The 23,027-nt window shown below is 43.8% G+C and overlaps 1 protein-coding gene across 2 annotated transcripts in view; it reads right to left on the reverse strand.

Annotated features, from left to right (window-relative positions):
• COL5A1 (collagen type V alpha 1 chain) overlaps window positions 1-23,027 on the reverse strand; it is a 473,296-nt gene that overhangs the window by 216,424 nt on the left and 233,845 nt on the right. For both annotated transcript variants that reach the window (XM_086921052.1, XM_086921051.1), the window contains exons 6-9: window positions 21,234-21,368; window positions 9,978-10,295; window positions 7,586-7,768; window positions 4,645-4,701 (exon numbers count right to left, since the gene is read on the reverse strand). In XM_086921052.1, coding sequence (XP_086777178.1) covers window positions 4,645-4,701; window positions 7,586-7,768; window positions 9,978-10,295; window positions 21,234-21,368 — 693 coding nt within the window. The remainder of the gene's footprint in view (window positions 1-4,644; window positions 4,702-7,585; window positions 7,769-9,977; window positions 10,296-21,233; window positions 21,369-23,027) is intronic.

Consider the following 23,027-nt stretch of genomic DNA (forward strand, 5'->3'; position numbering starts at 1 on the left):
TGTTAAACACTACAGCTGCACTTATTTCCTGAAGACTATTTCTTCTGAAAATATATGCATCTGGTCCCCAAATCTCAAGTTTTCCCCAGAAAGCTTATTTGCTGAATCAGATCCCACCTCCATCACATATAGCACCTGGGCCACCATGAAATGTCAGTATGGTGGGCCAGTTGATCCTTTTTCATTTTCTACAGCCACATGCCCGAAGCATAAGTCTTTAGAGATTTACAAATGTGCCTATGGGGACTTAAGGTATAGACACACGCAACACTCTAAATAGGGCAGACGGGTGATCTGCTTTTTTCGGGCAGATGTCTTGCACCTGAGAAGCTCTGTATAAGGCTTTAGTAATTTTAGAGCCGTCCCCTCAACATTCAGGAAATGGTTAAAGCCCAACGGTTGAATACAAAGTGGCATATTTACATGAAACTGACGCATGTCTGCATTTTAGCAGCGATGCATCAGTTTAATTGTGTCACGCAAAAAAAACCTTGCGCCACCATGGATGCGTCGTATTTACAATGCGGCGCACCGTGGCACAAGAATTGACAGATGCATCATGCATCTGTTGGCATAAAGGTAACGCATTGCAGGAGTTTCTTCGCAAGGACGATGCAACTCCAGCAATGTTCAGAAATGCCTATTCCTATTGTGCTTCATCACTCCTTACGTCTGCTTCAAGCAGGCGTAAGGTTTTGACGCAGTGGCGTCGTAGAAGTGATGCAGTGAAATCTTGTGGATTTCACTGCGTCACTTTTACAAGGCTTTCTTGCATCGGAACGCCCACCCTAATGCAGGTCTAATGTGAAGCAGGGCTTTACAACGTGACGCATTTCCCTATATGCATCCTGTTGTAAATGTGTTGCAAAGTGGCGCATTGTTTACAACGCTGCTGTGTCACAAAAGTGATGCAAAGGCGGTGTAAAAGTGTTGAAAGGGGCTTGTAAATATGCCCCAAAAGGTTTAGTGAAACATAAAAGTCCTTGAGCTACTCTCTGGAATCTGATTCAGTCAGGGCTTAAAAATGCAATATAGATCGATAAGCGATGCCTTGGAAGGGGGTGCCTGTCAACATTGAGGGGGCATCTGTATGAAGGACATGTGATACTGGAAAAGAGTCTGCCATTTTGTTTTTTGTCTACTTAGGAGTTTCTGCTACTTTCCAGTAGAGATGCCTAACACCTCCACCAATAAGTAATTGCCAGAGACATTCTGATGTTCGAGGTAACCTGTAGTATTTGTATTATGTATAATGACGTCCCACTACTGATGTAGAGGCACAGGTTCTGGATCTAATGCGTAAAGGCAGAGAGTGAAAGGTTTTGAGATTTAGTGCGTTTACCTGATAAATGTGTGCACATAGACCCTACTATGACGGGATAACGAATGAAACGGAAGTGCTTGGGTTGGAAAACTCGCAAAGCACTAGAAGGGTATCCGACAGATCTACGTTTCAGACCGGCCTCTTTGGCTTTCCACAGTAATTAATACTATGGTCATTAGTGGCCACACAGTAGCTTAAGAGCCTGCTGTGTCCCAGAAATTCCACAGGGTGGCAGCAGAGTCTAAGCATTCTGGCGTTCCTCCCACCGCAAGATAACCCCCTAAAAGGTGAGGTAGAGAGGTAGCAGGTCTGGTAATAGCAGGCATGGGAGGGGAGCCCAACCCAGCAAAATGTTCAATCAGCCCCGTTCTTTTATTCTCCCTTTCACTTCTTTTTCACTCTCTTTCCTCTTTCTCTCCCCGACTCCTTCTGCCCTCCAAGAGCTCCGTCTCGCGAGGCTGGGTGGAGGCGTCCTATGTAACGTGGCGTACATTCTGGCGAGCCGTGGCAATCAATGTTCTAGAGCCGCAGCCCAGAGCTCTCCTGGAGCCAGACCCACATTCACTTCACAGCAGCTGCCGAGCTTGGGAGTGTAACAGCGCCTCATGCAGAGCTTGAGCACTGACACCGCCAGAGGCTGCTCTTTAAAAGGCGCGTGCACAGCTGCCAAGTAACTTGCAATCACGTGGAATGTTAGCCAGAGCTCCGAAACGGCTCATGAAAACTGGTTCTGCTTGAAGATTTGGGGGCAAATTTACAAGCCCCTTGCGCCTCTTTGACGCCGCCATTGCGTCACTTTTGTGACGCAGCGGCGGCGCAAAACCAGCGCCATGCTGCGGGTTATTTACACCGTGATGCATCTGGGAGATGCGTCACGTTGTAAAGACTTGTGCCATCAGGAGGGGTTCCTGCGGAGGGGGTGGGGGGGCGTTCCGGCGCAGGAACGCTTTCTAAAAGTGACTGAGTGAAATCTACAAGATTTCACTCAGTCACTTTTGAGCCCATGCTGCGTCAAAACCCTGTGCCTGCTTGATGCAGCATTGCGAAGATAGGGCACCCCAGAGCCTTGCTGGAGCTGCGTCGCGCTTGCGACGCAACTCCAGCAATGCGTCGCCTTTACGGCACAGATGCGTAACGCATCTGTCTGTTTTTGCCCCATGGTGCGCCGCATTGTAAATGCGGCGCATCCATGGTGGCGGAGCCATGACGCACAATAACTGGCGCATCCCTGCTGATATGCAGGGATGCGCCAGGTATTGTAAATCTGCCCCCAAGTCTCTACTTCTAACATATGTATGTGCCTACCAGTCAATAACTCAGCCTATATACACGAACAATAACAGCCACTAAAGCATGCGCACAACACACATGCATACAAAGAGGCTCGTTCTATGTACTCTGCCCAACAACTGGTGCTTCTGCAGACAGCATCAGGCCCCTCGCGATCTCAGGGTTGCATCTGACCAGGCAAAATTTGCATCCAAGGAAGTCATGATCTGCCAAAAGGTGTCAGCTTCATTAAGAAACACTGTCAAAATCACCACCAATTGGCAGCGTTTATTCACGGATTGAAGCAAATATTAAAGAAATCAGACAACAACAGAAGAAAACTTGCATTGTCGGGCCCAGGCATGTGGGGAGGTAGACCATCGATCTAGTGATGGCAACAATTTAGGGGCATATTTACCAGGAAACGTCAGAGCGCGGAGCTGCCCCAAATTTTGCGTTGTTGCGCTCCAACATTTTCCAAAACGCAGGGATGCACTGTATTTACAATAATACAGCGCACCCCTGAGTCTTCCCAAGCGCTGACGCTAAAATTAGCTGCCTAGTGCCAACGCAGTCACCCTTGCACTATAGTGCAACAGTACTAACGTTGCACTGAATTAGTGTTTATGTGCAAGAAGGTGCCCTTTCCTGCACATTAACAATCAATAATGGTAATTTGTTACTTCTACGTGTGCTGCATTGAGCAGCAAACAAAGAAGTAGAAAATCGTCATTATTTAATGATTGTTTATGTGCAGGAAGGGACACCATCCTGCACATAAAGAATTATTAATGGCGTTTTGCTGTTTCTATGAGAGCTGCAGAATGCTGCATACATAGGAAAAGCAAAAACGAGGAGAAATAACAGTATTTCTCCTCATTGCACCATTCTAACGCCTGCTCATGCATGGCATTTTTTTTTGGTGCTGCCTCATTTTTCCACATCCTTGCTAATCTGGGGCAGTGTCAAAAAGCAATGGGTGTTGCGGTGGAACGCCCGCAACAACACCCATTGCACGCTCCTTTTACGCAACGTGATGTTCATAAAGGGGCCTTATTGACAGGGCAGCGTTAAACCACTCAAAATGGCTTAGAGTCACTTTGTAAATATGGAGAAGGGCATAGCGTCACCAGAACGTCGCTAAAAGTGATGTACTGGTGGCGGTATCCCCTTGTAAATATACCCCTAAGTGTCTGATTGGTGGATAAAGTAAGGGCTTAAGACACCATATTTTACAATCCAGTTCTGCTTTTTTGCAGGATTATTGTAGAAGTAAGTCTGGATTTTCCATCTGAGCACTTCGCAGTTCTGCACCTTCAGCCCCCGAGATCCTTCCTGAATGTTCAACAGTAGCCTAATGGGCAAGTCTGCTGACACCTGTCCATCAAAGATGAGCTGGGCCGACACAGTGTTTGCCAACCAAGGTTTATAAAGCTTGACAGTACCTGTCACTCCCTGGCTGGTGCTAGCCCAAGACACTGCCCAAGGAGCCAAATGGGAAAGCTGTGCCTGTGCATAGATTTCTCATATAGCGCTCCATGTTGGGGGGGGGGGGTGTAGATTGTACCTTCGCTCAACTTAAATAGCAACTTAAATCCACAGATACTCTTCAAAGTTCTTAAAACACTTCCTATGCGTTACTGCTGCAAGTTCTGAAGAACGAACTAAGCCCCGAACTATGATCAAGTGTTAGACCCATATTCTGTCTTTCTGAGTCATCCAAGTCTTTCTGTCTGTTTTTGGACCTTGGGCGGCTCAGCATCACTCTCCTTCAATCACAGGTTTGTGTCTGACCAGCCAAATTTGCATCCAAGATATTCGATAATGGATCCGACAAAATCAGTTCCTGTTATGTTTTTTTGGGATGATACAACCAAGACTACACCTCAGCTCGCCCTTGTTGGCAAAGTAGCAATCTCCCACAGATGTCAATAAGAACTTCGTCTTGCTTTTTAAAGCCTCCCAGCCCCTAGAAAACCCCATTGGAACCCCAACACCTAGAAGTAGACATAGGTTTGCCCCCATACATCATAAATCTCACTGACACTTACCGGCTCGATGATAGCTGGCTCGCCTTTCTGCCCCTTTTCTCCTCTTGGGCCATTTACCTAGAGAGAGCGCAGGCAATGCTTAGAAAGTGCTTTAGTCATGACACATACAAACATGCAGCTGCAGAAAGACAAATATTTATTCCTATCCCAGCTGTTACGCGCTGATACACTGACTCAGCAGATTAATCTAATGCTGGCCGTCCATCTGGAGCCCAACTTTGGTCCCACCCTTGACTTCCCATGTCCAACCAGCACTTCCGGCTTTGGTATGCAATGCAAGGATTGCACAGGAAAGGGAAGCCAAGGGGTCTATGCCTGGTGCCTGACTTAGGAAACTTCAGAGCTATCAGTTCTGGAATGAAAACTTTAGATCTCCATCCTGCCCATGAATACAGACAGAAAATTGTGTGCCAGTCTACCTGGGCACAAGACATGGCGGCGCATGGAATAGAGGCTTTCTGCCTATGTGCTATGTTGGTGTTCACATTGTGCTAATGGATAGGCATTGATGCCACTGGAACCCTGCTCCCATTCGTTCTCCTCATCATGCACTTGGAGCTCTCATATGGACTGGGTTGGCGCGCTGTTCTGACGTCATTGTTCCAGACATTCTGTCCCATTGAAAGCATGTTAACTGTGTTAACACAATACTGGAGACTGCGACTGCCATTGTTAGAGAGGGAACGAAAACGGAAATCGTGTGCTAGACAGAGGTGAAGCTGGAGAGAGAGCTTGAGAAATCTCCTGGGTGCTAGTGAGTGAGAGGAAAAGATAGAGAGAGAGAAGATAGAGTCAGCTAAGAAGTACGCAAGTGAGAGAACTTAAAAAAGATCATAAGGCAAAGTAAGGGCCTGACAAAACTAGATAGAGACACAGAGTGCTAGAGAGAGCTAGAACAGAGTAGTGAGACAGATATCAGAAGGAGAGCTAGTGTGTGTCAGAGAGGAATCGATAGAGAAGTAGAGACATAGACAGCTCTCAAGAACAGGATGGGCTGCAGACAGTTACTGTGAAATGTAAAAAGATCCACTGTCTGTCGTCTGCCCCGACACTCACTGCTGCCCCCCCCTCCCCCCACCACCACCACACCCAGCCTACTCTACAGAAAGACACCTCTGGTTCAAAGAATGAGGTGAAAGGATTATTATATTGTATTAGATGCTACAACTAGACACCAGAATTGATAAAGAAAAAGTGAGAAGCCTGTGATTTGCGCTTAGAGTCAAATCAAAAGGGTACGCACCAGAGCCGTGCAGGGGCATAGGCGCTCTAGTCATCATGTGTTGCACCAACACAACTTCCTGCAAAGAGCTTGAATAAAACCAGTGAAGGCCCTTTCCGTGCCTTCCCTTAACCCTAGAAATGAGGCAGCCGGCTGAGTAGGACAGGGTCATTTTAGACGAGAACGTATGACTGCCAATTGGTGCAAGCGATAACTAGTACAAAAATGGGCCTTCAGGGATCGAAAGTTTGAGGGACAAAACTCATCTGCCTGGTGGGGACCCTAGTAACTCGAATAAAAAGGGTCCAGCAGCCCTCGCAACCTTCGTGGAAATATTCACCCAATGTGTTACCAATTGTTCGGTAAGTCATTACTGGTGATCAGCAACTTCTCCCACACGGGTCTCACAATAATGTTTGGAATAAGTGTCAAGGATGTAAACTTTGCGGAAAACTTCACTTTTTGTCCATAGAATTACCTCGCAAAATTCTATCACAAAAACCTATCTTCCAAAATCTGCTACCACAAGTGAGGCTGATCAAAATGATAAAATCATGAACTTTACAAACTTTGTGCAGAGCAAAGCATGAAGTTTAAAGGTTCACAGGTCACTAGCCAGCATACAGGAAATGATACCTGTTGTGAAATTTTGACGACTGTATTATCAAGTAGGGTTGAGAATGTGCAGGAAGGAGAAGACCAAAAAAGAGGCCTTCTCCCTCAGTCTTCCCAGAATCTGGAATAACTTCCCTATCAACATTGGAATTGCTCTAGCCCACCTACAATTCAGTAGAGAACTGCAGAGACACCTCTCCAAAGAAAACCACCACTCTACACAATGGGAACTGGACAGGAGCCTGCCTTACCCAACTAACTTGGCTTATTGAAAATGCTCAAGTATCCAGCCCCACTGTGAAATTCTCTATTGCTCCCCAGCGAGGTTTGCACTATCAAAATATCACAAGATATGCACATACATACATACTACATACTTACATATATACACACACATGAACTGAACCATATAGTTGGTCTTGTGCGATTAAGAGAAGGAGGGACGTGTTGAAGAACACTTGTATTTTCCATATGGTACGGTAGCTCTTTCTGGTGTATGCATTACCATGTATATCTAACAGGAATGTAATTAAGATGCAAAACGAATAATGTTTTCTAAAAAAAAAAGTTATTTTAGTGTTTTTTAATGTAAAACAGGGTAATTTGGTCCTTACTCTTCTCCGGCTAGTAAAGCCAGAATTTGTGCCCGAATCAAGACTGCAAAGTGTGTAAAGTTACTGCACATGGTGGTTTTTCTCTAAACAAATTATGCCAAGAAAACCAGGTTTTGCACCTTTGAGGAACAAGATTTTATCGCATTACCCGCCATTTCTAGGTGTGGAACTTGAAAACAGGAGGTACTACCCCACCTGGTAGATAATGCACTTCACAAATAAAGGGGCCTCTTCATGAAGCTTTAAAGCCTAGTGTACAATATTAAAGTGTTTCCGGGATGTTGAGATACTGGCATTGAAAGTGCAGAGATGGAGATGGGAAGGAGCATACTAAGACAGAACTGTTTCTTGGTGACTTTGAACAGTTATTTTCCTATCACAAGTGGTCATTGACAAAGGATAAGCAAGTGTGAATGGGCATGACACAGAATAGGGGACACCCTCAGTGCAGGGTAATGTCGTCAAGGCCTGATGCCTCCCCTTGACTTACCCCTTCATATTCTGTCTGTTGGTTAGCAGGGAGTTCCAGGCCAATGTCAGTTGTTGAGGTAGGCTTATCGAAATAGTCGTCGTCATAATTGCTGGTCTCATACTCCTGAATGGTTTCTTCGGTGAAATCTCCATTAGCGTCGACTTCTTTGTGGACGGTGTCAGATCCATCGACCACCACCCGCTGGGAAAAAAGTAAATAGTGATATTTATTGAAAACACTGTTCATGGGACAGAGGATGTGAGGCTTAGTCCATGACCAAATAGACATGCAAAATAATGGACAAGAAAGACAAGTTATGGAAGGATCACATGCTGGAACAAACAAAGTACAGATTGAGTCACAAAATAAAAAGGACAGCAAGAAATAATGCAACTTAAAGTAAGTCTGAACTGGACACACCACTGGGACTCTGACACTTCTAGGGTGGAAGCAATTAGAAATCTTTGGTGTTCTCCTTTTCTAGACTTTGCCCTGATGGTAATTGTTTCTTAGCGTATGACTGAGCCTCAGTGCATGTTCAAAGGGGGCAGAGCCTGCTAAAGGGCTCTCTTAGCCTCCATGTTCACAAATCACAATGAGCTTCATAGTGAGTGATAATATTGTGATTTCAATGCATAGGGTGTGGCAGGAGCAAACACAAGCATGCTGCACCATGAGCTGGTGTGCTACTCAAGAGAAGAACATAAAGTCAGGCGTTAACTGTGACCAGGCATGTCTGAGGTGTTTGTGGGTTAACTGCGTCTCCTACTTTAGTAGTAGGGACCAGTGATAAGACAGAGACTACTTTACTCGACAAATTTGAAAAACGAATCCTGTAGAAAAGATTAATCCTTTTCCAGGGACTCTCGCTTCTTAAAAAAAGACCCAATTCGCTGCAGCAGTAAGAGTCCTACTGATCCACTTAGACGGGCAATACAGCAGAATATTCTTCCCATCCTGCCTGTGAACAGCAGCAGCCACACGATGACTCCACTTACATGTCTGAATCATATTTTTTAAAAGTTCATCCTATTAGTTGCCTGTGATGGGAGGTGCTAAATCCACATCTCTGGACTGTTCATCAGGTCATTGTTTTGTCACAATTTTTATGAGAAGAACAATGGTTCAAGGGTGGCCTGAGTAGGTCCAGTAACACAAGGTTAAGTATTATTTTGTCTATAGATTGAATCATTGGGGAGCAAGTTTCGTAGGGCAACATGTGTATTTTTAATCATTGTAGTTTGCAAATTGGTATTTACACAAGTACGTTCAGGTGCGCACATGAGTGAAAAAGGTGCGTAACGTGACTGAGTGAAATTGACAATATACGACATATCACACGGACAACAAAAAGAAATCCAGAACAATATGTACAAATGGGGGGATTTTCAATGGGGGGGTCGACGACGTTTCGATCTTTAGTGAGTCAAGATCATCATCAGGACAGAGTGAGCGTTGTGAAATATTTGTTGGGACAAGAGATTGACATGGATCGGTATCTTGATCTTGTGTTGAAAAAGGGTCTCTTCGTGGTCTGTTTAGATTGAGATTTCTCTATATAGGAAGTCGATCTTATAATCTAAAATACGAGTCCATGCGTATGTAGAAGTTTAGTCTAGGAAGAATTAGAACAGCGTGCTTGGGGAGAAGCATGAATATTTTAAGTGAGGGACAGGAAGTGCAATCCATATCCCTTGCGGATCCCGGAATCTTGCCTCAGGTCGGGATTTAATCTCCTCGGTCCACGGCCGGAATGACTATCCTCGTCCTCGCGGCAGCTGCCGTTAGTGCTGATGCAGTGCCCGCAGCATAAGCACTAACAGCAGTACCTTTTTCACTCATTTGAGCACCTGAACATACTTGTCTAAATACCAATTTGCAAACCACAATGATTAAAAATACACATGTTGCCCTACGAAGCTTGCTCCCCAATTGACTCAATCTACAGACAAAATAATATCTAACCTTCTGTTACTGGACCTAGTCAGGCCACCTTTGAACCAATGTTCTTCTCATAAATATTACACCCCAGGTTCACTTAACGGGGTACCCTTGTTTTTCAAAACCTGTTGTTTTGCCACAAGCAATCTTTTCTGATTAAAAATTGCTTCACATCCCTTGACCCCTTTGCTCTTCTGGTATCTTATGATCAGGATCTATACCACAAATACGTTTTTTACTCTTGTCTCAGAACCCAACTGTTACACTCAGCTTGAGGTGATGGGTCCTATCGTGTGTACGCTTCCTTAGCCCTAAAGTCACAAGAGGCTATTTTGCTGCATATGATGCACTCAAGTAGGCATATCTATTATGATACATAACATAACGAAGATAAAATATCCAGAGTCAAAACCACCACCCACCTCAAGAGCAAAGAGGCAAAGATGTTGAAACAAAATACGGGACTTACATCAGATTCTTTGACTGTGATGACTGAACTAGTGGGGACTTCGACTGCAACATTGCCTCCCGTTCCCCCTACTGCTGCTCCACCACCTTCTACAGCCCCTCCTGTTTCTTCAACACCAGTTTCAGTCTCCTCAATCCCATCGTAATTAAGGTCGTCGTAGGGTTGAGGGGTGTAATATTCTTCTTCTGGGATGGTCCCATAGTTGTACTCGTCTATCAGAGGGTCCTCCACGACAGGGTTGGCCTCCACTGTTTCCACTTGGGCAGTTTCAGCAGCTCCTAGGACAGAGGCCTCCGTTGGTGGAGGGGTGGTCTCCTCCTTGCAAAACAAGAGATAAACAGTTAGTGGACAAGCAGGTGGGCCCAGTGGATGTGTTCGACTAGCCATTTACACTGCACAACCAATCAGACCTCTTGTGGTTCAAATATAAAATATTATATTCAATTGCAGACTTTGGATCTGATTTAGAGTTTGGTGGATAGGTCCCTTCATCCCAAATGTGACAGATATTCCATCCTCTGTATTACAAGTGTATTATATTCAATGGCACTAGAACTACGGCAGACGGATTAGTCGTCATGTCCGTGACGGAGTATCCCATCCGCTGAACTCTAAATAAGACCTTTATTTTGTACTGACGAGTATCACATTTCAAAATGGCTTTCGCTGATGAGCTTCCACCATATAAGTAGTTCTAAAGCTGGTTCTTAATTATGCAAAACACATTACCAATACAAATTTAAACGGCTTAAATGCACGCTAGCACAGTATTTATCTATTATATGATGACACTGAATACATGAATGAAGGTATAAATATATGAACACATGTTTTATTTTGTTTTATACCATTATGTACATCACAATTGTTCTCTCATTTTTTATATATTATGATAAATATATAAAAAGTTACCATAATTTGCAGTCATAATTCTCTTCTATTTACAGCAACACTAATTGATTTCTTAATTATTCTATCAATATGATGCATGAATATAGTTTGCGTTTAAAATACATGTAGTTTTCTTCCTAACGTAGGGATGCCACTTGCTGTAGGAATACTACTTTTGGCCATCATTTTACTGCAGTATTCACCTCTTGTCATTCAGGAATTATATATTTGTTAGTCTAAATCACATGCTATAAACCTAGGGGTAGATGTATCAACATACCCTTTTGTGATTTCTAAATAGCCATTTTTAAGGAATCGCTATTTAGAAATCGCAAAATGGGATGTATGTAGAAAATCGCTATTTTTTAGCGATTTCTTAAACTTCCTTATTTGCGAATTCGAAATTTGCGAATTCGCAATTAAGGAATAATTTCCAATTTATTCCTATTGGCCAGGAGGCCCATAGGAATGATTGTGAAATAAATCTCAATTTGCGATTCGCAATTTGCTAATCGCAAATTGAGAATAATTTTAAGGGTGCAGGGGTGTCTCAAGGACACACTGCTGCACCCCTGAAATGTACATGTTTGTGCATATGGCGCACATACATGCCCTATGGGCATGTATGTGCGTCACATGCCACCTTCACAAATGCCAAATTGTGCATTTTTAAAAGAATCTGCAAATTACCACCAACTTCAAGTTGGTGGTAATTTGCGATTTCTTAACCTAAATTCGCAATTCCTAAATGCTACATACATAGCATTTAAGGAATCGCAAAATTGCGATTCCTTAAATGCTTAAGCAAAATAAGGAATCGCAAATTTTTGCGATTCCTTATTTTGCAAATTTTTGTTTGACCGTTTGCGGTTCGCAAAAGCTGGAATTCTGTGAATTCCGGCCTTTGCGAATCGCAAACAGCTTGATACATCTAGCCCCAACTTTCTAGCACTTGAAGAGTGCACCTGGCCCTTCCATTCGTGGATACTGCAGGAAGGGTGAAAACCTTGAAATGTATATATTTGGTGGTCATATTTTTGAATGGCAGACATCCACTTCTGACACTCTTGGACTTGGGGGGGTCTTGTTTCTAAATGGACTCCTCTGACATCTCTAGTGGTGTGTGCTAGCAGTAATAACTCTTATGGAATATGCTACTTACCAGTATGCATCTGTTCTTGGCATAGAGGGCTGCAGAGTGGTACATTATGAATAGATCGCCATCTGGTGTTGGGCTCGGATGATTGCACTTTGTTTTTCTCTTGGAGAGTCTTTTGTCTCTTGGTGACTCCTCCCTTGGTTGGTAGTGCGCATGGGCATCGGCTCCATCCTTAGATTGTTTTGCCATAGTAGGGTTAGATGGAGTAGTATAGTAGAATACAGATAAGAGTGCCCATGTAAGTGTATCTAAATAAGATAATGTTGGAACAGACACAGGTTTCCGGGGAGGCTGGGAGGGCATGTACCACTCTGCAGCCCTCTATGCCAAGAACAGATGCATACTGGTAAGTAGCATATTCCGTTCGAGGCATATGGGCTGCAGATGGTACATTATGAATAGACTATATAGCAGTTCTCTCCCTAGCGGTGGTCGCCCGTGTCTGTTGCAACTGTCTGAAACAATGTTTTTAATACTGCTTGTCCCACTCTAGCTTGTTGTGTTGTGTGCACATCTACACAATAGTGTTTTGTGAAGGTGTGCGGTGTAACCCAGGTAGCCGCTTTGCATATGTCATCTAGTGGAATGTTTCCCAGAAATGCCATAGATGCTCCTAGTTTACGTGTAGAGTGAGCTCTAGGAGGAACAGTTAATGTTCTCTTTGCCTTTAAGTAGCATATTTGAATGCATTTTACAATCCATCTGGCAATGCCCGCTTTGGAGATGGGATTGCCTTTATGTGTGGGAGAAAACGCAACAAATAGCTGTTTTGTCTTTCTGAAAGTTTGTGTTCTTTCTATATAGTACAATATGGCCCTTCTAACATCCAGTGTATGTAGGGCTCTTTCAGCTACTGTTTGTGGTTTTGGAAAGAAAACCGGTAATTCCACTGACTGATTGATGTGGAATGCTGAAATAACCTTCGGTAAGAATTTTGGGTTTGTTCTAAGAACCACTTTATTTTGGTGTAGCTGCATAAATGGTTCTTGAATCGTAAAAGCCTGCAGTTCACTTACTCTTCTAAGTGACGTGATAGCTATGAGAAAGGCTACCTTCCATGTGAGGAATTGTATTTCACACCTATGCATAGGTTCAAATGGTGGCCCCATTAGTCTGGTAAGCACTATGTTGAGATTCCAGACTGGGGAAGGTGGTCTTCTTGGTGGAATGACTCTTTTGAGTCCTTCCATGAAAGCTTTAATTGCTGGTACTTTGAACAGTGACAGATGTTGTCTGTTTTGTAGGTATGCCGCTATGGCTGCTAGATGAACTCTGATAGAGGTATATGCTAGGTTACATTGCTGTAAGTGTAACAAATAGCAAATGATTTGTTTAGTGGATGCGTCCAGAGGGTTGATGTGCTTACTGTTACAGTGTATAGCAAACCTCTTCCATTTTGCTGCATAGCATGCTCTGGTGGTAGGACGTCTTGCTTGTTTAATGATTTCCATGCATTCTGGTGGTAAATCTAAATACCCAAACTCTATGACCTCAGGAGCCAGATCGCTAGGTTCAGTTGTTTGGGATCTGGGTGCATTATTTCTCCATGGTTCTGTGTAAGATGCATGGGTAATAACCTTAGCTTTTGATGTGGTACTTGTGAGAGTTGTAGCAGCGTGGTGAACCACGGCTGTCTTGCCCACGTGGGTGCCACTAGTATCATTGTCATTGAATGTTGCTGCAGTTTCCGAACCAGTAATGGAATTAGTGGTAGAGGAGGGAACGCGTAAGCAAATCTGTTGGACCAATTTATCCACAGTGCATTGCCCTGGGACCTTTGGTGTGGGTACCTGGATGCGAATTCTTTGCATTTTGCGTTCTGATGATTGGCAAACAGATCTATCTCTGGTTGCCCCCATTTTTGGAAGAATGGCTGTAGTATTTGGTCGTGCAGCTCCCATTCGTGTACTTGTTCTGACTGTCTGCTTAGGATGTCTGCTATTTGGTTTTGAACTCCTGGTAGGTGTTCCGCTAACAGGTAGATCTTTTGAGGAATGGCCCATCTCCATATGTCCTGTGCTAGTCTGGACAGTTGGAGAGAGTGTGTCCCCCCCTGTTTTTGAATATAATACATTGCAGTCATGTTGTCTGTTCTGATCAGGACTGCTTTGCCAGTTATTTGCATTTGGAAAGCTTTTAGTGCTAGAAATATTGCTAATAGCTCTAGGTAGTTGATGTGCAGTTTCTTTTGCTGCACACTCCACTTCCCCTGTACTGTGTATCTGTCCATATGCGCTCCCCATCCGGAGAGCGATGCGTCCGCTGTTATTATCACTTGTGGAATTGGCTCTAGGAACGACCGTCCCTTGGAAATGTTTTCTGTGTTCCACCACTTCAGAGAGCGATACGTCCGGTCGTCTACCAACACCAGATCTGTAATCTGACCTTGAGCCTGATTCCACTGTGTCGCTAGACACTCTTGTAGTGGGCGCATTTGTAGTCTGGCATGTGGTATTAGCAGTATGCAGGAGGACATCATGCCTAATAGTTGCATAAACACTCGTGCTGGTAGTGAGTGTTGTGGTTGAAATCTTTGTATTAACCCGACCATTGTCTGTACTCTGATTGGGTTGGGGTATGCTATTGCCTTTTCTGTGTCTACTGTAGCCCCCAGGTATTGCTGAATCTGGTTTGGTTGCAGGTGTGATTTTTTGTAGTTCACCGTGAACCCTAGGTGGTGCAGCAATTGAATTGTCTTCTGTGTGTTGTGAAGACATTCTTCCTTTGACTTGGCCTTTATTAGCCAATCGTCCAAGTATGGGAAGACATGTATTTGTTGTCTTCTCAGGTGTGCTGCCACCACAGCTAGGCATTTTGTGAAAACTCTCGGTGCTGTTGTGACACCGAATGGAAGAACTTTGAACTGATAGTGTTGTCCTTCTAACACAAACCTTAGGTATTTTCTGTGGGCTGTGTGAATTGGGATATGAAAGTAAGCGTCTTTTAGATCCAGTGTAGAAAGAAAGTCCCCTTTCTTCAGTAAAGGGAGTACTTGTTGGAGCGTGACCATGTGGAAGTGCTCCGAATTTATGTAAGCATTGAGAGGTCTGAGGTCTAATATTGGTCGTAGGGACCCGTCCTTTTTGGGGATCAGGAAGTATAGAGAGTATACTCCTGTGCCCTGTTGATCTTTTGGGACCTTCTCTATTGCATGCTTTTGTAGAAGTGCTAGCACTTCTTCTCTTAACAATGTCAGATGATCCTGACTCATTGGACGCTGTTTGGGGGGGATGTTTGGTGGGGTATCTGTGAGTTCTAGGCAATAACCATGTTGGATAATTTGTCTCGCCCACTTGTCTGACGTGATGTTTTCCCAGACAGGTAGGAACTGTGATAGACGTCCCCCGACCGGTGTTATGTGGTCTGGGGGGAGTTCTATGAAGTCACTGTTTTGGTGTTGAGGCGTTGCGGTTATTATTATTTCCGCGGCCTCTTCCCTTATTGTTGTTACCTCTGTAACTGCCTCTTGAATTACCTCTGGGTGATGTTGGTGTGAAAGATGTGGATTGCTGATTCGTTCCTGTGTTCTTTGAGCCCCCTCTATAGGTGGATCTACGAAAGGAACCTCTGTGTGTTGGCTGTTGCAATGCTCCCATTGACTTAGCCGTTTCCGTATCTTTCTTCATTTTCTCTAATGTCTCGTCTGTGCTTGAACCAAACAATGTCTTCTGATCAAATGGTTTGTTCAGTAGGGCTGTTTGTACCTCTTGTTTGAATCCTGAGATTCTAAGCCATGCGTGCCTTCTTAGCATGACACTAGTGTTAATCGATCTTGCTGCAGTGTCTGCTGCGTCTAATGCACATTTAATGGAAGTATTAGTTATTATTTTACCTTCCTGTATTAACTGATCTGCCTTTTTCTGATGTTCTTTGGGGAGATGTGTGATGAGTTTTTCTAATTCATCGTAATGTGCCCTGTCGTAACGTGCGAGTAGTGCTTGTGTATTGGCTATACGCCAGCTATTCGCTGCCTGTGATGCTACTCTTTTACCTGATGCATCTATTAACTTTGACTCTTTATCTGGTGGAGGAGCCTCTCCTGTAGATAATGAGTTTGCTCTTTTACGAGCGTTTGAGACCACCAGCGAGTCTAGCGGTACATGCCCTCTAATAAATATTGGGTCCTTTGGAGCCGCTTTGTATTTTTTATCAATTCTTGGGTTTAACACCCTGGCTCTCACTGGGTTTTCGAATATCTCATCTGTGTGAGTAAGGAGACCTTTCAACATAGGAAGAGTACCTGATGTTCTCTGTGCATTAGGTAGAGTCTCTAACAAGAAATCCTCTATTTGAGGTTCTGTATGTATATCTACCTTATGGTATTTTGCTGCCCTATTAATGAGCTGCACAAAACCTGTGTTATCATCAGGTGGTGAAGGCTTTGAGGGATATAGCTCTGGGTCGTTGTCCTCATCTGACCCTACATCATAATTTTCCCATGGATCCTCCTCATCTGGGATAGTTTTGTCATCCCCTTGAGGTTCTCCCTCCCCTAGCTCACTGTCTACATCTGACTGAGGTGTAGCTGGTCTTGGTGTGGAAGGTGTAGGAATATTTGGCCTATTGTGAGGAATAGGAGAAGAGGGTGTTACTCTAGGACGAGGAGAAGCAGGAGGAGTTATATTCGTCCCCATTGTTCTCTTTTTTGAAGGAAGAGGTTTATCTTCTGACTGTTCACTCTTTCTCTTCTTCGTGACCACTTTCCCAGTTTGTGGATCAATAAACAAGATCTTTTGTTTGGGATCTGTCTGTTGCTCCTGAATCGGTACCGAGGGTCCTGGTTCCGAGAGGTGCTTTTGTTTTCGATCGTCAGATCTTGTTGTTTTCGACACCGAATGTTTGCTCGATTCCGACTTTCTTGGTATCGAGTGTCTCTTGGGCGATAAGTCATATTTATGTTTCGACATGGAATGTTTCGATCCCGAGCTCTCCTTTGTATGTAGCCTTGGTGCCGAAGTCGATGTCGCCCTTTTCTCGGATCCGACATGGTGGGAGTCCGAGTGTTTCGGTTTCAGTTTCGGTTTCGTTGCCGGGCCCGAGGGCGGGGCGTCGGAAACTTTTTTCAGCGGTTTGACCGGGCCCGAGGGCGGGGTCGTTACCACACGGGGTCGGTTTTTCGGTAAGAGGACGTCGTCACTCACGGTTTGTTGCTCGATGAGTTCTTCAACCTCCGACTGGTCCCCTTCCGACCCCGACTGGTCCTCTTCTTCCTCGATTTGTTCGTCTCCGAACAGCTCCGGGATCGCTTCCGCCTGCATTCTGGAAACCTCGTGTCTTCGAGCTCGACGATTTCTAATCGTTAGCTTGGAGGAGAATGCTGCGCAGGCTTCGCAGTCCCTGGATTCGTGTTCAGGCGATAGACAGAGGTTGCACACCTCGTGTAGGTCCTTGTGTGGGAACTTAGCACCACACGTTGGACATTTTTTGAATGGAGTCCTTTCCATGGACTCCGGGCTTGACTGCGTCGAGAAAGGCCTCCTGTTCTTCGACGTAGATCCAAGTTTTTCTCTTCTATTTTGAATTTGTAACGCGTCGGAATGGAAATGAACGCGTTCGAATAACAATACCGTCGAATTGAAAAGGGAATACGCGCCGAAAATCACTTTCTTGTGAAGTTGATCTGGAGCGTCTCGATCTTCATCCGAACCCGATGGCGGAAAAAAACAATCTAAGGATGGAGCCGATGCCCATGCGCACTACCAACCAAGGGAGGAGTCACCAAGAGACAAAAGACTCTCCAAGAGAAAAACAAAGTGCAATCATCCGAGCCCAACACCAGATGGCGATCTATTCATAATGTACCATCTGCAGCCCATATGCCTCGAACATTAAATTACAGGACCATAGCATACTGAAGATTGCACTGTCTCATTCATGACATCATGTCCCTTGTGATGTGGCTCTAGTGGTAGGAAATCCAACAGATTAACAGGGAGAGCCGAGCCTGAGCCGATCCACAGCCAAGCCAAGTGACTGGCTTGGCTCTACCAGCTTGTGCATCAGTGGAACACTAAAAAATATTGGCAATGTAAATTATGCAACAAAAATTGTGTGAAAATACCATGAAGTTGCTTCAAAATTTAAAAAAAAATGTGGACTTCTTTATTATGTGGAAGCGTTTAATCTTAGTGCATCTGAATAGATACCGGCATTGAGAAGGATTTCTTTAAAGAGAAACCATTTCTGCCCGTCGTTCTGCCCTGCCATGAATTTCATTAGTGAACTAAGGGGCAGGTCAATTGTGTACAGCATAATATGCGGTCTAGATTCTTAAATAAGACAACGTAATCATCTGTAAATAACAAACACAAGAAGTTTTCGCACAGCACAGATCCTGAATTCACATATTAGAAAGTATGAAATTATGGAAAACGTATCTGTTCAAATAAACTACATATAATAATTACTTATAAGCAGGTCACCTTATGAGTAAACACACGCTTAAAAAACATGGCTGAACACTGTTGCAAGCTGCACATGACTGCTCTTGATCTGAGATCTGGAAAAACATAAACATGCACACGGTGTCTGTCATCACTTGCAAGCTTCTGATGGCAGCTTGATAAAAACGAAAGGCGTGTGGTTTCTGTTGCCAAGGTTCTCTGGTGAGCCTTCCTGCTGATGTGGCAATCCTTCGAGCCTTATTGTGATGTAACTCATTAGATGTCTGTGATGTTGAACGTGTGATAGAATTCATCGTCCATCTATAATTCGACTGTGTAGTTAAATGAACATTTCCCCGAAAGCAGCAAAGAAACTGGAACATATTCTGAGCAAGTGTAGAAATGATATTGTGATAGAAAGAGACTTTGTGGGACTGAAACAAAGATGCTATTCTGTTGCAACAAAGGGTCCACTGTTATCCCAAATGTTGGCATTTAGAAGGCTTCTGAAATACTTTGCCCTACCAAACGTCCTTTTGAAAGTCCCAGCACTGGGATTGCACATGGTAATCAGCTTGAACACTCAAAGGTCACACCAGCTCAGCTCCCAGGATAAAATCACACCAGACCCTTTCGGATTAAAATGCACTACTTGTTATGCCATCTCTGACTGTGTCCTGAAGGGACCTTATTTGTTTTAAGTTCAGGTTTGATGTTTAGCACGAATGCCGCAACATCCCAATCCTAATGGGCATTATGCAAAAGAGCGGGGGAGAGTGGCAACAGGGTATCATGAACTAGGTACCACCACAGGTTCAATGGAAGTCTCTCCCAGGAGGCTGGTCCCTCTATGAAGGATGATGCATTACCACTGCACTGTCACTGTGAGTGCAGGGGCATGGGGTGGGAGTAGAGTAGCCTTGATTGATTTAGCACATTTTAATAAAAAGGGCTCCTGAGCACGGGTGCCTGCTCCTGACATCACATTCGAAACACACAGGTCTTTACTGTTTTTACGTTTATAAAGGGGAAATTCTAACCCCTTTTAAGTACATGTTAACTTTTGTGAGCAACAGTGGTCCAGCAACACCCTATTATAGTAGATAGTGCCACATTGTCCTACAGGTGAACATGGGCAGAGCCACTTAGGTGTTTAGTTTGATGCTGTACCCACAGCAGGCTAGAGGAAGGGCTATTTATCCAGCGAGGAAGGATCTAGAGTCTTTCATTCCACAACATGCCTAATTCCTGAACTGTGTGCCACATTCATCCCTGATAGTGCCTTGCCAGGAATGCCTGTATACAGGCACTGAAGTGAATGTTCTTTACTTTGAACCAGAATCCATCTAAAGTGGTACTTTGTTTATTTAGTTAGCATTTTGGTGAAAAGCTCAGGACATCAGTAGAATTAGTCAACCCTCAGGGTCACTGGATTTGGCTAACCCTTCGCTAGGAGACCCTCGGGATGAGTGAATTCGGCGAGCACTTTGTTCGAAAGCTCAGGTGACAAAACGTCGAAATGACATTATAACTAACCCTAGGCTTAGGACTACGCTACGCTCGCGAAGCGTGTGTAGTCTGTGCAATTACGTGCTACGCGAATTGCACGTAGCACAGTGCAAAATAACATCCCGGCGAGACTTTTTCCTCGTTCACGATCAGGAACATCAAGTTGCCGATTGCGAGCGTGGAAAATAAACCTCCCGGTGAGATTCTCAACACGGGGAGGTCAGGTCTCTCATTGCGAGTGGTCGCATATGCTCGCGACCGCTTGCGATGAAAAACTACCAGTCCGCATTGAGAAAGCTGCTGCTCGAGTACAAATCTACTCGAGCGGCAGAAAACGACCGCTTGCACAGTGCAAGATGCCGTTTGCAATGATTGCACAGTGTCGGACAAGCATCCGGCACTGTGCAATCAGTGCAAACAGCATTTTCCCTGCCGCACTACGCAGTTCGCGTAGCTATGCGTAGCTTGCATAGTGCGAAGTGCACTTAGCTTTGCTACGCGTAGCGCTACTATGCGAACTATGCCCAGGGTTAATTATAACCTCATGCAAAAGAAGCAAATCAGTTGAATGCAGCCAAAAAGCTATTTCAAGTTCTCCTAAGGGCAACGCTATCCTCCTGGCAGTGCCCAGCTGCAAAGACCAGTAGATGATGGGAGTGCAGGAAGACCATGCTCCTGTCTTGCGGCATTCCTGCATTTCGCATTACAATTGTTATGGGTAGAGTGCACAATTACGCCATTAAACTACTGTGCATGACTAAGATTTCCCTCAGGTAAAAGTGAGCGGCTGTTGTTCATGTAACACATTATTGTGTCCTAATATTTAGCATAAAACACCTCTTCATGCCCATTTAGATGTGAAGTGCTGGGCTAAGCCTGTTTTGTGTATTAATACGTAATTTATTTCACATCATTCTTTGCATTTCACAGAATTTGCACAAAGGAAGTTAAATGTTTTGCGTAGGCTTATTCATCACTCAGACTTTGGAAACATGTTTTATATGGACAGCCACAGATGGCACAAACATGAGATTTAATATCTAATAATAATAGGGTGAATAGTTGAGGCTTCATCATGTGATCGCAACTCAAGGAATCGGGTAGGTCCGTTCTTGTAACCCATGAATTAGAGCTCTACAATTCCTTCCTTTGACCCATAATTAACCTTTAGTACGCCCTTGTGATCCACGCAGTAACTAACCGAGGGATCAGTGAGTGTGGGCATAGCTTGTAAGACAAGGTGTGCACACAGGTGGTCCGTCCGCCTCACTATGAAACAAGTCATATGAATATGAATGCAATCTTGCTGGTTACCTCTTCATATTCGGTCGCTGATTCAACAACAACTGGTTTGGGGGTGGGCTTTTCGGGTTTCACTTCATCAGTGTCCTCGTAGTAGGGATATTCGTAGTAGTAGGGGTCGGATTCTCCATCCACGGGCTCTGAATACTGCAAATTAAGGAACAGAAGCATTAGGTAAGAAAGCAGTAGACAATGAAAACAGGGATGCTGAATTAATCACTTTGGTGGCCATTTTGTCTTGAGAAAACCACCTAAACAACTCTTGTCAAGCAAAAAAGCTCTCTAAAAGGTTGTGTTTTGGGCTCACCTACAGACATCTTTAGCTTTCTGGTGGGAGCTAATATTAACACACAACACAAAACACACAGATACAGAAATGGACTTCTGGACAGCTTCTTTCAGCAACTGGCTACTGTGCTTCAGCAGGTTTTAGGAAATGGATGATAAAGATGTCCTTCAATGCTGGTTTCAGTCTACAGCATTTTGTGGAACTGAACACTGAGAAAGTAGTTCACACACACATTGCCATTATTGCATTTTTTTTTCATTTTCAACCCACTCTCTCTCTACCTTCCATCATGCCACGATTTATGGGTTACTCAATCTCCTTATGGCACTTTTGTGCACTTTATGTTTATTTAATTTTTCTGACATGGATGTCGGTCTTGTTGGAAGAGTAAAGTAAAAAAAACGAAATAGCTACCACTGCATCACAACCATCCTGGAATGGTAAGAAGAAACATCCAAAGATGGCCGCCGTGTGCTTACATGCTGGAACATGGATTAAGACAAGACACATTCTTGGCCACTGTGGCTTTTTTTACTATACATTTCCAACATGGCCACTGGTCATGTCCAAATGATAAAAAATGGATACAAATAGTGAACAAGAGTAAACATAGGAGAATATCCAGACCGGCAAAAAAGATAAAAAGCTTTGGGAAAGCTAATACATTGTCACTCGAATGTTAAGAATTCTCCAAAGCATGTTGATTCTTTGATTCACTTACGTAATGTGTCTTATTGTTTTCCCCACAACATTTATTGGTGTATGTTTTTTTTAAAACAATTCTAATGTTTGATTAAACAAAAATGTAGGTGGACTTAATACAAACATAAATCCTCTGCAAGATAAATAACAACTCCGTTTCCAGGCATGCGTAAACTTAAAGCACACACTACAGTATAGCACAGTGGCAGCGAACTGGATTTACTTAATGATTTAAAAATTAAGCTAAATAGTCAGACTGATTAGTACATAACAATAATTTCCAATAACAGACACATGTGACTTGCAATCAAGCATTAAGCACTTTTAAGGTGGCACAGACCAAAACATCAAGCAGAGAAATGTGGAGTGTTCTTAAGCCTTCAGACTAAACTTAAATATCTAGAAAACTAAAGAAACTTTTTCCAATTTGACCCTTTTCATAGTTTAGGGGCTTTGTTAAATCCTCATCCCCCCAAACCCCCATAATGTGCCATAACCAGAAGAGGCCAAGTCCTCTTATTAATCATCAGTACACCACATGGCAATGCGGTGATTTGTGAGCGCAAAGTAAGTGCTTTCGTTTATTTATTTAATATTACTTATCCCATCATCTGTAAAATTTCATAACTCCCCACCCCGCCCACCCACCGCTCTTCCCTGTGCGAACCGCTACTGCGTTCTATTGTCCTCATTTACCTAAGCCATGACCCAACCTCAAACTCTAATCCGAACCGTAGAACTAATGATCATTTTTTTACCATGAGCATTGCTTTTAACCTAAAAGCAACCCTCACCACAAAATGAATACCTTCATT

This window comes from Lissotriton vulgaris, chromosome 5 (assembly GCF_964263255.1).
Source record: "Lissotriton vulgaris chromosome 5, aLisVul1.2, whole genome shotgun sequence".
NCBI classification, from domain to species: domain Eukaryota; kingdom Metazoa; phylum Chordata; class Amphibia; order Caudata; family Salamandridae; genus Lissotriton; species Lissotriton vulgaris.